The sequence below is a fragment of the Mobula birostris genome, chromosome 4 (genome assembly GCF_030028105.1).
Source record: "Mobula birostris isolate sMobBir1 chromosome 4, sMobBir1.hap1, whole genome shotgun sequence".
In the NCBI taxonomy this organism is placed as follows: domain Eukaryota; kingdom Metazoa; phylum Chordata; class Chondrichthyes; order Myliobatiformes; family Myliobatidae; genus Mobula; species Mobula birostris.
The window spans coordinates 51,458,372-51,476,412 of record NC_092373.1 but is presented as its reverse complement, the minus strand read 5'-3'; the positions used below and the strand labels follow the sequence as shown (position 1 = coordinate 51,476,412).

General features: G+C 41.4%; 1 protein-coding gene across 1 annotated transcript in view; it reads left to right on the top strand.

The window, feature by feature from the left end:
* Window positions 1–209: 209 nt before the first annotated feature.
* LOC140197022 (uncharacterized) overlaps window positions 210–18,041 on the top strand; it is a 389,174-nt gene continuing 371,342 nt past the window's right edge. The window contains exon 1 of the mRNA XM_072256957.1: window positions 210–393. Within this exon, the coding sequence (XP_072113058.1) occupies window positions 273–393 (121 nt within the window). The 5' untranslated portion in view covers window positions 210–272. The remainder of the gene's footprint in view (window positions 394–18,041) is intronic.

Sequence of the window (18,041 nt, the reverse complement as noted above, 5' to 3'; positions counted from 1 at the left end):
CTTTGGTATGTTCACGGAAGTGGAAATTGGTGATGAGCTAGTACAGCTGCGGAAGCTGTACCTTGCGCCTTTAATAATTGCGTAAACTAAAGACGGAACGTGAGGTTCATAAGTTAGTGATTTTGATCTCCAGGACTAATTTCCCGGGATTTGGAGGAGCACACAGCGGTACTCTAAACGAGTGAGGCGCCGCCACCCACGAACCTGCGTCCTCGCGCTCCATCGCTCCGCGTTCGCCGCTCCTCGGGAGGACTCTCCGAGTGATAACAACAATGGCACCTGAGCAGCAGTCCGGCCCCTCCTCATGGGGCACATACAGACCTCTATCCTTGAAATCCACCAAGAGGAATGAGGACCGGCCGTGGAAAACCCAACTAATTTATCTGCAGTGCTGTGAGTCATAAATGTTTCGCATGTCATCTTGTGCATTGCTCAGTGACAAGTAGACTGCAGCATGTAAACATGTTCTGATAAAAACCCTGCCTGGTAGTTACCTGCCTCCATAGTTAAAGTAAAAATACAGAATTCCTCAGCCGTAATTGGCGGCGTCTTTTCATGTATGCATTACGTATCATTCAAGGAGTTACTTGTGTATTCTGGGAACTGTAGTTTAATCCTGTTTTCAAATATATTCTGTGTGATTTCAATACCGTGAGTTAAACGTATCAGCTGATTATACGGGTGACGGCTTCCACATAAGTTTTGAAATACGATTTCATAACTTGCGTAGTTTTGTTGTGTGTGTTGTAGTTTGGGAAAAATATGGATGAGAGTAATTAAAATATTTTTTTAGAAACATTGCCTAATAAATGGGCATTTGCTGCTTTTATGGTTCATAACTGAACCCCAAACTCCCGAGCTAGTTTATGAAAGGATTTGACAGCACCTGAACATTACTCCGTGTCAACTATAACCAGAGCATTATAACCGGTACGCCCTGCTCGAGAAGTATTTTCTTTAATGATATCAGATTACGTGTAAAGGTCTGGCATCTTTCTACAGATTTTCAAAAGAATAAGCAGTCCTTATTTTTAAAATGGTTCAAACAAAACTTAAATCTGTGTGATATAACCGCCACCCCCTTCCTCCCCATCTTTTCCACGTGGATATTAAATCAGCCAAATTGTCCGTGCATAGTTAGAAGAAAGGTATGTCACTGATGCTACAGGAAATTTATTGCTCTGGTCACGCATTTGCGACGTAACCTACGTCCTTTTTAATATGGAATAACTGATGCGAATGTGCCGCAAATCCTCACGTAACGTAAATTGTTCTTGAATGGGTTTGGATACTGTATTGAAATTGAGGACATTCTAACTGGTTCATTTTTAGAAAATTTCATTTTATGCGGTTTAATATTTAATCTAGCAACTTTAATTTGTTTGCTTCAGCAAAACCTTTGTTTTTGGTTGTGATCTAGTTGTTGTAAACCATTGTTTTCTGCCATGATGGGAGATCTAGATTGTACCAATTTTCTTTCCGGCCAAGGATCTCCTACCCCCCCCCCCCCATGCCAACTTCAGTTCAATCAAAATTGAGCTGCTCCAATCCTAAAAGAAACAAACACCACTAATCTTTGCTTTGTGCTTGCTGATGTACTTTACTGAGGCAAGCAGTACCTCATTCAAAACACTCTCTTGTTCAATGGTTCCATTTAATATATCAGAGGATGTATACCGTACACGGCCTGCAATTCTTGCTCTTTGCTGACGTCCATGAAACAGAAGAAAACCCTGAGGAATGAAGACAGAAGAACATTAGAACCCCAAAGCCCCACCCACCTCCTGTGCACAAGCATCAACCCTCCCCCTCCTCCCATTTATTCTAGCAGGAAGCATTAGTGCCCACCACCCACCAAGAGAGCAGTAGCAAGCCCTCAAAGAGTGACCTTGACTTGCAGTCTAACAAAGCTATTGTTCACCTGACAATTTGATATGCCACAGGCTCTCTCTCTGTCTCTCACTAACAAGGTACAGAGAGATGTCACCAAGAGTGAGACAAACAGATCACAGTTTCAGTGTTACAATCTGAAGTGACACTTATTCAGACTCACCCGACTGAAGAATCAGCAGAATTTTTTCCACCACCTGCACCCTCATTGTGTGTGTGTGTGTGTGTGTGTGTGTGTGTGTGAGAGAGAGAGAGAGATCTCCCAAATATAGAGGCCTCCAGTAGCTGCATCTGCTGTCCCACTGTTCCAGCCTCTGTAATGTACCAGATTTTTTTGGTGATGCCAGTGAGGAATCAAATTGCCTAGGGCTGCGCCCCAAAGACTCCTGTCTTCCAGGCCGTTCCTGGAAATATCGAGAAATGGCCTGTTGGCCAGCTCTGTAGAGAATTACACTTTGAGTGCAGCTGTACGGACTCTGACAGGACCCCAGCCACCTTGAAAAGGAAAAACAAGACATTAAATAGAAGAATTTAAGCTGTGCAGATGAGCTTGAAGAAGTCGCCCTCTGACCCCATATTAACTCCTCCCAGAAGTTCTTCTTGTGTTCAATTTCTTTCATACATTTGTATTTGTCCATCTCCATTGTGGCCTTTGGTCTTATAACCTCTGAGAAGTTTGTATTCCTCTAATTCTGGTCTTGTACACCTATTTATATTGCTCCACAATTAGTCTTCAACTGTAGCTCTGGAATCCCTCAATTTCCACCCCTCCTCCCAATTTCAAGTATTTTCTTCAGCTTGATGTCAATTCTCAGATAAAGGATCATAAATGAAATATTTAAATGTTATACTGTCACTTGGCAGTAAGAATAACTATACTGAGCATTGGAGAGAAAAAAATTTACCGAGATATATGGGTCCAATTTGATCCTGAAAGATCTTTAGCATGCTTTCCTTGATCAGTCTGAATGATGCTTATGGTGGCAATGATTGATCTTCATAGAGCTTCACGGATGTGATCAGTGACACAAGAAAAAAAGTTCAGAAAAAATGATAAAGACAAAATGGAGACAAGTATGTCTTACTCCATTTGACGAATGAATTTAACACCCTCAGCGGATAGATGGAGCTGTGGAAGCTGCTGCTCAAGTTTTGACTCTTGACAATTGATCTGTGTGATTAAGTAGCTCCATAACGGAATGCCTTGTAGATTGATGACTATTGAAGTGCTGTATGATGCTTTTACATCATGAAAGTAAAAACTCTGACCTATTTTGCTTGTTACTTCCTGACAAACTGAAGATGTTTCTTTCAGAATTGCTGCACATTACCTAAGATCTTAAAAGCTAGACTACAAATGGTGAACAGAATTTAAATAGTATGGCACAGATTTTGGATCTGCTTCCACCTTCAAATCTATAAAAGTTCAAACAGTTGAATTGTTGCATTTTTGTTCCTTAAATATACTGACAATCTATTAAAATCTTGAAGAAACCCTTATTTTTGCCAGTTTGCAGCGATATTAATGATTATCACATTATGATTTTCCTGCTGCTTGGTGGGCAGAATCTTTGTGTATCTTAAAAACTCTCTGAAATCTGTTGTCCTACTGAGGTTTTCCAGTTCTCAAGGTAGCACCTCTGTGTAGCAATCAAGTGTAGATGAAGTGCCTTAGAGACTGCTTGCCTAGCAGATGTCCATAGCTGGTCAATTTCTGGAGGGTTATTGCTTATTCACTTCACAGCTGAGCTGTATCTTTAATATATTAGTATACAGAACATTGCTGAAAGAGCCAAGACCAGTCAACATTCTGATCTAGTGCATCGTACTGTTATACCAGAACTATTCCTTTGCATATACAACTATCATCTAAATCCCACCTCTTGCAGTTACTGTCACTGTTGTTTTGGAGAGGTAACTGGTCATTGCTGGATCATGCTTTATTTCAGATTCTTGTTTGTTTTTTTTTTGATGTTCTGGTCTTTTTGGACGTGTTAGAGCCATGCAGAGGAACAACCTCAGTTAATTAACTAAATTAGTGATACAGCATGGTATAGGCTCTACCGGTCCTTCGAGCTACGCCACCAGCAACCCCCGATTTAACCCTCACCTTATCACGGGACAACTTACAATGACCAATTAACCTACTAACACTGGTACATCTTTGGACTGTGGGAGGAAACCCAACCCTTCAAACTGCTTAATATTTGTTAAATGGCAAGGCTGAGCATTTGAAAACAGCAAATAGCAACTCTGGCAAGACAAATACATCCTAGCTAATCATGTGGATTAGATTCTTAGAATAGTAAAGCACAGGGGCAAACTGATGGGTTCAGAAAATCTGTTAGCTCTCTGCACGTCCCACTGAACTGTTTCATCACCATAGTTCTTTAATTGTGCCTTCAACAATTTACCTAATTCCTTTCTTTCAAAATCATGACAACTTGATGCTTAACTAGAATGCTCCCTTCTAAATTTTTGCATTAAGTCTGTGTCTATTCATTATCAGTGGTACAGCCAGTGGAAATTATTTCTCATTATCTTAAAAAGGCCTCATCATGCTTTTGACTTTGTGGAATAAAATCATCAACCAGAAAATTCACTTAGATCTCTTTTCCAGAAATGTAGTGTGATCTCCTCAGTTTTACCAGCATTTACTTCATTGTTTCAGATTTCCAGATGCAGTATTTTGCTTCAGAACCCCTTCATCAAATCTCATAAAGTTCTCTCTGCTTAGAGCAACAATTACTGGTTCTCCACATAACCAGAGACCCTTAGTTGGGACATTTTTCTAGTAAATCTCTATTGTACACTTTTCAAAGATATGGTTCCAAAAAGGGTGAATTCTAACAGATGTGTAATAAATGCTTGATATTAAGTGTTTGCATCTATAATTTATTTCTAGCCTGTGAATTTTAGTGGGACCATTGACTTTAAATACAATTCCTGGTGGCCCTTCACTGGCTTGATGGAACATTTAAGAAAAGTATCTGTCATTCTGCTGTGGCTTTTAGTAACATTGGCCAAGCAAAGACAGCAGATTCTCATCATTACAGGATGCAAGGGAGCCATTTAGGTTTTTATGACAGTGGTAGCTTTATGGTTTAAAGTGATGGAAGTTAAAATATTATTGCCTGATTTTGCTTGAAAGTTGTTATTAAATTCTGTCTTTCCAAATCAAAGTTTTCTCAGTAATTATGACCTTGCCAGTTCGGAATTATTCTTTGCCAACCCACACATTTCATTAATGACCTTGTGACAAAGAAATCTTTCCAACCTCCTACCTCCTACCTGAAATGGCCAAATAAACAGAAGCCTAGTTGGGATGGATGGTAAATGTTGGCGTGACTGGCAGCTTCTTCACTCTTTTGGATGAGTTGAAATTGATGGAGGAGAGAGTAGTAGGAAGAATATTGCCAAGTTTGGTGATGATAAAAGGTATGAACAAGCTTCACTGCAATTGATGAGTAGAGGCAAAAGTGTATGAGCATGATTTTATGGAAATGTAAGCAGACAGTGCTTTCTGATGGAGAGTGTATGGGGTTAAAAATTCACCTTGGGTTGACCAGGTTTAATACATCCTAATTAATGTTGTCCAGTCTAGCACAGTGCCCAATGACTGTTTGAGGCCAGGGATAAAATCTGTGATTCTTACTGCTTCACCAAAGAAAACTTATCTATATATCTCTCTAGGGTGCCTAAGGTTTTTGCATGGCTCTGTAGTCATTCTATACATTGATATTGTACTGCTGCTGCAAAAAAAACAAACAAATTTCATGACGTATGTGAGTGATTAAAAGAAGCTGTGTACATACATCTGCTGATGCTTCTGGATGCATCTTCAGTGATGTTCCTGGAATCATCAGGTGTTTTGGGTCTTTCAACATCATACAACCTCCTCCAGGTGACCCAGCCAGGGCTGATCAGACCCCAGCTTGTGTCCAGATGGCTAGCTACTTATGACTCCATGGCTCCCCTCTTTTGAGCCACAGCCATCTTGAGGCCCTCTCTGCCACATCGGTGGTACTGTGGATGGCTGTCCTCTTCCTCTCTCCCTTGATGCCCAAATTGCTGAAGGAACGGGCTTCAAATCCCCTACAACCAACCTCCACTGGGTGACACTTCACTCTCCATCCAGCCTGCTGACAGTTGCTGACCAGTCCTGCGTACTTGGAGGGCTTCCCTTCAAAGGCCTCTTCCAAGCTATCTTCCCATGGTGGGACTGTCAGCTCCAGCAGCACCACTTGCTTAGTAGATTCAGACACTAGGACAATGTCTGGTTGCAGGGTAGTGGCTGCGATATGGTTGGGGAACTTCAGCTGCCCTTCGAGGTCCACCAACAGCTGCCAGTCCCCTGCAGATGTTCTTTAGGCAGGTATTGGCTGCTCCCCAGCTCTGACAAAGGCAATGGTCTGCTTGGAGGGTCGGGCTACAGAAAGTTGTAAAATTATTCTGCTCCATCTTGGGTACTAGCCTCTGCAGTATGCAAGACATCTTCAAGGATTGGTGCCTCAGAAAGGCTGCATCTATTAATAAGGACCTCCATCACCCAGGACATGCCCTCTTCTCATTGTTAATGACAGGAAGAAGGTATAAAAGCCTGAAAGCATGAAGGCACACACTCAGCAATTCAGGAGCCCTTCTGCCCCTTTGCCACCTGATTCCTAAATTAACACTGAAACTGTGAACACTATCTCACTTTTTATATTATTTCTATTTTACACTATCTTAACTTAACTATTTGATATACATATACATACTGTAGTTGAGTAATTTATTTCTTTCTATATTATCATGTACTGTGTTGTACTGCTGCTGTTAAGTTACCAAATTTTACAATACATGCCAGTGATTATAAAGCTGATTCTGATATGGGTCTTAATTGTCAACTGAGAATGGGAAGTGGTCAAGGAGAGGGGTATTATGGTTGGGGCAAGGGGGAGGGAGTGGAAAGCTCCAGAGTGACATTCTGTAGTGATTAATAAACCAATTGTTTGGAGACAAATGACCTTGACTGGTGTCTCAGGGCTAGATGTGTCTGTACCTGTGCTACCCAGATTTTCAAACTCACTCTCCGTTCACCTTGACAAATACAGTACTGCACAAAAGTACTAGGCATCTTACCTATAGTGTTTGTCTAAAATTTTGCATAGTACTGGAGAACAGATTTTGGTTAAAGCAGGTGATGGTGAGCTTGACTAATGGATATGAATCCGGTAGGAGAGGTCAGCTGGAGTGTAGCTCAAGGGAGAATGTGAGTGCAGTGAGCTGAGTAGACTGATGGTAGTGTGGGCTAACAAGAGAACTGCACAAAAGTGAGATGCGTACATTGGCACCTGTCAATATGTGCACTCACCGGCAGATGTGCCTTTGACCATGACTTACCTGCATTCATCCTTCCTCCCCATGACTGTTCCTATCCATAAATCTCTTCTTTTACAGTGCCCTGTGCTTTCTAACCTCTTTACTTATAACTCCTATTTTATCCTTATTCTCTTCACCCTCTGATGCTGGACAACCTTCTACCTTCCCTCATCTGGGCACATTTCCCATTTCTACCCTGCCACCTTCTCTTCCATAACACTCTCACGTGTCTTGCCCACGCCTACCTTTGCTTTCCCCATATCTACTTCACTCATGTAATCTACTTGTCACTCAATACTGCCACTGTTTGCCCTCTTCAAGGCATTCACAGTTGCCTTCAATGCCAGTCCTAGCAACTGTTCTGTGCAAAGCCTCCAACCTAGCTCAGATGCAGTCCCCGCTTGCTTCTCAGAAAATCCTGGGGTAAACATTAGTTGCCTACAGCTGCTGCTCTGTGTGGCAGATTTCTGTCTTCTAGTGCTATGCTGGCTAGTCTGTCTGTCTGTCTTAGCTGCATGACTTCTCTGATGATAGAGGTGGATTCATCTTGCAGGATCATTTCATCTGGCTGTGTCATTGTCCGTAAACCCTTTCATGTTGGTTGTGGCCACTTCCTGTCACCCAGCCGCAACCATCTGTTGTGCCGTGTATAACTTCAGCCACGAGTCCTTTCTCTTTGATGCCTATTGACTTCAGTTTAACCAGAGCTCCTGGTGCCTCAGTTGATCGAATGCAGGCAATCTGACAAACTGACACTCTGATGTATGTGAGATGAATAAAATGGAATCTGTTGATGACATCTTCCATTATGATACTGGTTGTAAGTGGGCTAATTGTGAAATAATTTGCGAGCTTGGATTTGTACTGCTTTTGTAAGCAAAATGTAGCTGCCATTCTTCCACATTGTGAGGTTGTAAAAGCTTGGCTGCAAGTGTGGTTTATTGTGGAGCTGAGGTGTTAAGGACTACCACTAGGTTGTCGTCTGTCCCCATGTTATTTGTAATAGCTCGTTGTCTCACCCACCTCCTGTATCATGTGCATCAAGTTGAATTAGTTGGAGATTAATGAAGGAAGCTAGCTTTTAGTTTGTAAGTACAACTATGTTAGGACGTTCCTTGACAAATCTTAGTTCTCACAATTTAAAAATCAGTGTCCAGAGCTTTACAAGCTAGTTTATTGAAGAAAACATCTATTTCCATTTTACACTCTCAAGTCCCTACCTAATACCGTTGTAATCACCCCCAATTAAATACCTTCTCATGCATTCTGCTGCTATTGTTTTCTGTGGCAATGCTGAGGGTCAGGCAGTTATGGTCCCAATCTCCAGAATGCTTGTCCAGCAAGAGATTTGTCACCTAATCAGGTTCACCACCTAGTACTAGATCCATTATGGCCTGTACACATTAGAACACAGAACAGTACAACACAGGAACAGGCCCTTCAGCCCACAGTGTTATGCTGAACCAATTAAATTAGTAATCAAATAGCCAACTAAACTAATACCTTTTGCCTACACAATGTTGGTATCCTTCCATTTCTATCATGTGCCTGTCTAACTTCTCTTAAGAATCCCTGCTGTATCTGCCTCTGCCACCACCTCAGGCAGCGCATTCCAGGCACCCAGCACTCTGTATATATTTTTAAAAACTGACCCTCACATCTCTTTTGAAATTGTCCCCTCTCACCTTAAATGCATGCTCTCTGTTACTAGACACCCTGGGGGGAATAAAAGATACTGCCTGTCTTCTCTTTCTGTGCCTCCTAATCTGATAAACCGCTATGAGATCTCCTCTCAGCCTCCGCCATGCAAGAGAAAGAACACACTTGTCTAGCCTCTCATGCCTTCTAATCCAGCAGCATCTTGATAAACATATTACTCACCCTCTTCAAAGCCTCAACATCCTTTCTATAATAAGGCAACCAGAACTGATTTAAATACTCCAGATGTGGCCTAATATGAGCTTTAGAAAACTGCAACATAATTTCTTGACTTTTGAACTCAATGTCTTCACTAATAAAGGCAAACATGCCATATGTCGTCTTAGCTACCTTGTCCACTGATGGAGGTGCTTTCAGGGAGTTATGAACTTTGACCCCAAAATCCCTCTGCTCATCAATGCTGCTAAGGGTCTTGCCCTGAATGCACTGACTCTTTACATTTGACCTGCCAAGGTGTAAAACTTGACATTTGGCCAGGTTAAACTCCATCTGCTATTTCTCCGCCCGTATCTGCAACTAATCTATATCCTGCCGTATTTTTGTCAATCGTCTACGCTATCCACAGTGTACTAACCCATCCATTTACATTTTCATCCAGATCATTTACGTGCATCATACAGCAGTGCTTCTGGTACAGATCCATGTAGAACGTCACTAAATACAGACCTCCAGCTAGAGTAAGTCCCTTCGACAACTACCCTCTGTCTTGATGGGCAAGCCAGTTCCGAATCCAAATGGCCACTTCACTCTGAATCTCATGCATCTTAACCATCTGTATAAGTATCCCATGAGGGACGTTCTCAGATGCCTTACAAAAATCCATGTAGACAACAACCACAGCTCTACCTTCATCGGTCACTCTTGCCAAAAACTCATGTTAGTAATACACGACTTGCCCTGCACAAAGCCATCTTGGCTCTCCCTAATTAGGCCATCATTTTCCAAATGCTCATTAATCCTATCCTTAAGAACTTTCTCCTGTATTTGCTTCTGTAGTTTTCCTAACACTGCTGTGAGGCTCCCTGGTCTGTAGTTTCCAAGATTATTTCTGATTCCCATCTTGAAGAATGGAAGAACATGAGCTTTTCACCAGTCCTCCGGGACCTTGACTATTGCTAGGGAAGACATGAAGATATTGGTCAAGGCTCCAGCAATCTCTTCTCTTGACTCTCTCAATAACCTGGAGTATATCCCATCAAGCCCTGGGACTTACTCACTTTAATGCTCTTTAAGAGACCCAACACTATCTCTTCCTTTACCTCGAAATGCTCTAGTGTATTAATTCACTCAGGACTAATCTCGCTAACTTTCACAGCCCTCTCCTTACCAATGTAATATTCTCATTACGAACCTTACCCACATCCTGCAAATGCAAACAAATGTCTCCCTTTTTATCCCTGAGTGGTCCTCCCCTCTCCCTAGTTACCTTCTTGCTCTTCACGTATCTATAAAATGTCTTAGGATTTCTCTTTATTCCTAGTTGCAAATGAATTTCTATGGCCCGCCTGGCTTTCCTAATTCCCTTCCTGAGTTCTTTCTGGTTTCTTTATAATTCTCAAGAGCTCTGTTTGATTCTCCGTCCTAAGCTTTACATACAGTGGTGCTAGAAAGTTTGTGAACCCTTTAGGATTTTCTCTATTTCTGCATTAATTTGACCTAAAATGTGATCAGATCTTCACACAAGTCCTAAAACTAGATAAAGAGAACCCAATTAAATACATAACACAAAAAAACATATTTTTCATTTATTTATTGAGAAAAGTGATCCAATATTACATGTATTTGTTGGAAAAAGTATGTGAACTTTTGGTTTCAATAACTGTTGCGACCTCTTGTACAGCAATAGCTTCAACCAAACATTTCAAGTAGCGTTGATCAGTTCTGCATATTGGCTTGGAGGAATTTAAGGCCATTTTTCCTTATAAAACTGCTTCAACTCTGGGATGTTGGTGGGTTTTCTTGAATTAACTGCTTGCTTCAGGTCTTTCCACAATATTTCTGTGGCATTAAGGTCAGGACTTTGACTCACCATTCCAAAACACCAATTTTCTTCTTTTTAAACCATTGATTCACTCTTGGCTTTCGGATCATTATCTTGCTGCATTATCCAACTTCTATTAAGCTTCAGGTGATGGACTGCTACCCTGACATTCTCCTGTAACATGTCCTGATAAAATTGTGAATTCATTGTTCCCTCCAACGATTGCAAGCTGTCCAGGCCTTGAGGCCGCAAAGCGCCCCCAAACCATGATGCTCCTTCCACCATGCTTCACTGTTGAGATGAGGTCTTAGTGTTGGTGTGCAGTGCCCTTCTTTCTCCAAACATAGCAGTGTGCACTTCTGCCAAAAGCTTCAACTTTTGTCTCATCTGTCCACAGAGCACTATCCCAGAAGCATTGTAGAACATCCAGATGGTCTTTTGCAAACTTGAGGCATACAGCAATTTAAAAAAAAATTTTGACCAGTTGTTTCCTCTGTGATGTCCTACCATAAACATCATTCTTGTTCAGTGTTTTTCTTGTAGTGGACACATAAACAGGGACTTCAGCAAGTTCTAGAGATTTCTGCAGGTCTTTTGCTGTTACCCTTGGGTTCTTTTTCACCTCATTTAGCATTGCATATTGTGCTCTTGGTGTGAACTTTGCAGAATGCCCACTCCTAGGGAGAGTAACAAGAGTTTTGTGTTTCCTCAATTTGTAGACAATTTCTCTTACTGTGGACTGATGAACACTCAGGTCTTTAGAAATGCTTTTGTAGCCTTTTCCAGCTTCATGCATCTCTGCAATTCTTCTAAGCTCCTCTGAAAGTTGTTTTGATCGAGGCATGGTGCACATAAACAGAACTTCCTTGAGAAAGCAGGTTCTGTCAGTAACCCGACTTCGTGTGACATTTTTGGAGACAGGGCAGCTCTACAAACTACACCTCCGATCTCATCTCATTGATTGGAACCCCTGACTATAAATAGCTTTTTAGAAGGCATTACCCCAGAGGTTCACAAACTTTTCCCAACAAATACATGTAATATTGGATCATTTTTCTCAATAAATAAATGAACAGGTATGATGTTTTTGTGTTATTTATTTAATTGGGTTCTCTTTATCTAGTTTTAGGACTTGCATGAAGATCTGAATACATTTTAACTCACATTTATGCAGAAATAGAGAAAATTCTAAGGATTCACAGACTTTCTAGCACCCTTGTACTTTACCTTTTTCTGAACTAACTTCATCACCTCTGACATCCTAGGTTGTCTTACCCTGCCATCCTTATCCTTCATTCTGATTGGAACATACCTCTCCTGTACTGTGTGTGGTTGATCTTTAAACACCCTCCACATATTAGATGTGGACTTGCCCAAAATCAGCTATTGCACTAAAAGTCTACAGTAGTAGTGGTAGAGAAGTCAAAATAATACTTATCATCCACTAAGCAGGCCGATCTCTGCAATGTTGGAGGGGAGCTACAATCTTAGATGCAGCCTGTTTTCTCTCTCTAACTCTGACTCAACATGCTCTAATCTTCTCGATGTACTTATCCCTATCTCCTTTGCACTAGCACCAGTCTCTTCCCCTTGCACAAAGAAAGGGCCTCCGTTTATACCCTTCAAAACCCCTGAGTCTAGTATTTTTCTCATCCATTGGTTGTACCTGTTGCACTTCTGCATCACTTATAATCTACAAGTCAGACACATCATTTAGGAAAACAGAGACAACAGATCTGACAAAAGATCTAATCTCCCATCTCTAGACTGTCACAACGTCCCATACTGACACCATTTTGTCTTTGAACTTCTCTCTTATTTTGGCATGTACCAAGGAGGAACCACAATTAACTATTTACTTACTTACTCCTAGCATTGAAATATACACACTTCAAACTATCCACCCCATCATATTTATTACTTTGCTCATGTCTGTTTTTACTGGCCCTGACATCTATGTTCCTCACCATCCCTCCACTTTCTGACCTCGTGCTCTGGTTCCTGTTCCTGTCAAACTACTTTAAGCCTTCCCCAGTGGCAGTAACAAATCTCCCAGCCAGGATATTGGTTCCCTTCCAGTTTACATGTAGTTTGTCCTTCTTGTAAAGTTCACCCCTGCCTTAGAAGAGGTTCCAGTGATCCAAGAACCTGAAACGCTGTCCCCTGTAACAGTTCCTCGGCCTCTCATTTATCTGTACTATTATCCTATTCTTGCCAGAGATTACTACTTGGACTTCCTGCTCTTCAGCCTCTTTCCTAACTCCCTATACTCACCACACAGGACCACACAGGACCTCTTCCTCATTTCTACCTGTGTCACTGGTGCCAATGTGCACCATGACCTAGCATTGCCCATCAGTGGTGGGTAAATTCATGGAAAGTATTCTTAGAGATGGTATATATAATTATCTGGATAGACAGGGTCTGATTAGGAGCAGTCAACATGGATTTGTATGTGGAAGGTCATGTTTGACAAACCTCACTGAATTTTTTGAAGAGGTTACTAGGAAAGTTGACGGGGGTAAGGCGGTGGATGTTGTCTATATGGACTTCAGTAAGGCCTTTGACAAGGTCCCACATGGAAGGTTGGTTAGGAAGGTTCAATTGTTAGGTATTAATATTGACGTAGTAAAATAAATTCAGCAGTGGCTGGATGGGAGACGCCAGAGAGTAGTGGTAGATAAGTGTTTGTCAGATTGGAGGCCGGTGACTAGTGGTGTGCCTCAGGGATCTGTACTGGGTCCAATGTTATTTGTCATATACATTAGTGATCTGGATGATGGGGTGGTAAATTGGATGAGTAAGTATGCAGATGATACTAAGATAGGTGGAGATGTGGATAATGAAGTAGGTTTTCAAAGCTTGCAGGGAGATTTAGGCCAGTTAGAAGAGTGGGCTGAAAGATGGCAGATGGAGTTTAATGCTGATAAATGTGAGGTGCTACATTTTGGTAGGACTAATCAAAATAGGACATACATGGTAAATGGTAGAACAGAGGGATCTAGGAATAATGGTGCATAGTTCCCTGAAGGTGGAATCTCATGTGGGTAGGGTGGTGAAGAAAGCTTTTGGTATGCTGGCCTTTATAAATCAGAGCATTGAGTATAGGAGTTGGGATGTAATGTTGAAATTGTACAAGGCATTGGTGAGGCCAGATTTGGAGTATTGTGTACAGTTTTGGTCACCGAATTTTAGGAAGAATGTCAACAAATTAGAGAGACTACAGAGAAGATTTACTAGAATGTTACCTGGGTTTCAGCACCTAAGTTACAGAGAAAGGTTGAACAAGTCAGGTCTTTATTCTTTGGAGCGTAAAAGGTTGAGGGGGGGACTTGATAGAGGTGTTTAAAATTATGAGGGGGATAGATAGAGTTGACGTGGATAGGCTCTTTCCATTGAGAGTGGGGGAGATTCAAACAAGAGGATATTAGTTGAGAGTTAAAGGACAAAAGTTTAGGGGTAACATGAGGCGGAACAACTTTATTCAGAGAGTGGTAGCTGTGTGGAATGAGCTTCCAGCAGAAGTGGTTGAGGCAGGTTTGATGTTGTCATTTAAAGTTAAATTGGATAGATATATGGACAGGAAAGGAATGGAGGGTTATAGACTGAGTGCAGGTCAGTGGGACTAGTTGAGAGTAAGAGTTTGGCACGGACTAGAAGGGCCGAGATGGCCTGTTTCTGTGCTGTAATTGTTATATGATATCTGGCTGTTTACCCTCCCCTTTGTGAATATTCTGCAGCTGCTCTGAGACACTTTGGACCCTGGCACCTGGGATGGAACACAACATCTGGAAGTCTCTTTCACAGCCACAGAATTTCCTGTCTGTTCCCCTATCTAGTCTCCTATTACTATCACTCTTCCTGATTTACCTTCATTGGTCATGGCTTCAAAGGTTATGGGGAGAAGGTTGGTGTATGGGGTTGAATGGGATCTGGGATGAGCTATGATGGAATGGTGAAGCAGACTTGATGGGCTGAATGGCCTAATTCTGCTCCTATGTCTTATGGTCTAAATGACACAGCATCGTTAGACATTGCTTGTTCTCCTCAAAGCCATTTGAGCCAAAGTCTCCTTCTCTTGTATCAGGAATCCTTTCTGGAAGTACCTAACAAATTATGTCCCAACTAAATCTTTTGCCAATCAATATTAGGGAAGTTAATCATTCAAAATGGTTCAGTTTCTCTTTAATCAGAGAATGTATACAGTGTACAACCTGAAATACTTGTCTTAGCAGACATCCATAAAGAACAGAAGAACCCCAAAAGTATAAATGACAGAGAAACATAGCTGCACTCACCCCACCCCTCCATGCAAGCAGCAACAAGCATCAATGCATCAGTTGAGGTCATTCATGACAACTTATAGGCACAACTCAACTCAAATTCAGAGTAAGTTCATTATCAAAGTGCATACAGTATCTGTCACCATCTACATCTCTGAAATTTGTTTGCTTGCAGACATACTCAGTAACTCCAAGAAACACAATAGAGTCAATGAAAGATTGCACCCAACAAGACGGACAAACAACTAAGTGTACAAAAGAAAACAAGCTGCAAATACAAAACAAAAAAAAAGAATAATAATAAATAAGCAATAAATATCAAGAACATAACATGAAGAGTCCTTCAAAATGAGTCCAAAGATTGTGGGAACAATTCAGTGATGGGGCAAGTGAAGTTATCCCCACTGGTTCAAGAGCCTGATGGTTGAGGGTTAATAACTGTTCCTGAATCTGTTGGTGAGGGTCCTGGGGCTCCTGTGCCTCCTTCCTGATGGCAGCAGTGAGAAGAGAGCATAGCCTGGGTGGTGTGGGTCCTTGATGATGGATGCTGCTTTCTTGTGACAACGCTCCACGTAGATGTGCTCAAGGTGGGGAGGGCTTTACCCGTGATGGACTGGGCTGTATCCAATAGTTTTTGTAGGATTTTTTGTTCAAGGGCATTGGTGTTTTCACGCCAGACTGTAATGCAACCAGTCAATATACCCTCCACCACACATCTATAGAAGTTTTAGACATCATGCCACAGCTAAGCAAACTTCTAAGGAAGTAGAGGCACTGCTGTGGTTTCTTCATAACTGCACTTGTATGCTGAGCCCAGCACCGATCCTCTGAAAATGATAACACTGAAGAAATTAAAGTTGCTGACTCTCTCCACCTCTGATTCCCCAGTGAGGACCTTTGGCTCATGGACCTGCAGTTTCCTCCTCCTGAAGTCAATAATCAGCTCCTTGGTTCGGCTGATATTGAGTGAGAGGTTGTTGTTGTGGCATCACTTGGCCAGGTTTTCATTCTCCCTCCCACTTGCTGATTCATCATCATTTTTGATTCAGCCAACAACAGTGTTGTTGTCAGTAAACTTAAATATGGCATTGGAGCTGTGCTTAGCCTCACTGCCATAAATTCAAACTCAAGTTTAATTATCATTCAAGTATACATGAATATCCATGAATTCAGCCAAATGAAACATCATTACACTGAGGCCAAGGTGCAAATTACAGTACAAACATTCACACATAGCATAAGGCATATATCGCAAGATATCAGTAAAGTACAGTTACAAAAAAAAATAGATCCGGAACCCTGAGTCCATGGATGTTGCAGAAATCTGCAGTCAAACACAATGTGGCTTACCTTCTGCTGAACGAACATTGGGGGCAGCACGGACACCGTGCCACACCACCTCCTGTGAAGTGCACCAACTCTGATGCCTCTCTCCTGGGTAGCTGTAAGCAGGCGACACCGTGGCTCTGGGCCTAGTCCTCACTGTGACCGAGGCCATGCAGCTCCTCTGCTGTCTGCCAGTAAATCAGTGAATTGGACCTGCAGCATTCCACATTAAGATTGTCCAGCAGATTCTTGCGATCACAAGAAAAGCGACTAAGGCAATCACTGGCTGTTAGACTTTACACCACCTTCATGCTCCGATGCCTCTCGAGTGCAGGCAGTAGCACAATATACACCAAGTCCAGCTCCTTCAGTTTCTCTGCTGATGAGCCACTCGCTGATGGGGCAGACCTGCAGTACTTTAAATTCTTAATATCCAACAGGATCTTGCAATCATTAAAAAAAAATACATTTGAAAAGGACAATGACCCCACATAGAAGCCTCTGCAATTGAATGCACCCCCATATTACTGGTAGTATAAAGTGAGTAGAAGTACACACAAGGAGCTTTTGAGCACACGCATGAAACTTTTGAGTACTTCTGATGTGCTGATAACATATAATTTGATTTTTGATTACATTTCCTTCACTGACACTTTGTTTTAACAGTTATTTAGTGCTCCAGAGCCTTGTTGTGTTAATCCCAGCTGATTTACTTGGATTTTAAATTCTGAGAAGCCATTCTTCTTTTGTCTTAGTTATTTTAGTAAACTGCAGAGCTAGATTTCATAATTTTCCCTGAATTTTAAGTATAGTTTTAGACCTCCACATTTTGCTAATCTCCAGGAAAATCAGATTAAAGAAAATAATAACATAAATTTGAACTAAACAAAATATCAACTCTCTTTCATTGATTCTTACTGAGTGCTGAATACAATTGTGACATGTTCAGTGCATTACTAAATTTTTTACTTGTGGCATCGGCTCTTTTTCAGTGGTGCTGGGCAATCCAGTTGAATATTACATTAAAATTGTTTTATTATTGTCACATCACTCAGATGTAGTGGAAGACTTCAATTTGCTTACCATTCAGACATATCATTCCAAACATAAGTACATTGAAGTAATACAAAGGCAATAACAATAACAGAATGCAGAATACACAACTGTATACAGAATCTTGCCATTATCTATTTTTCTATCATTTTCAAATGAGCTGATAACCTACTTCATCATCATCATCATCATCGGGTGCCATGCCCAGTTTGAGCTTTGACTGCCTTGGCCCACACACTCCTGTTTCAGGTCAAGTGGATCAATTCATTGGTATTCATTTCCAATTCTCTGGCTGCTGTCTCCATCATCATTTGTCTTTGTCGTCCTCTTGCTTTCTTCCCTTCAATCTTTCCCATAATTACTGTGCATTCTAACTCGTCTTTCCTAATCACATGTCCAATGAAGTTACGTTGCCTTTTCATGAT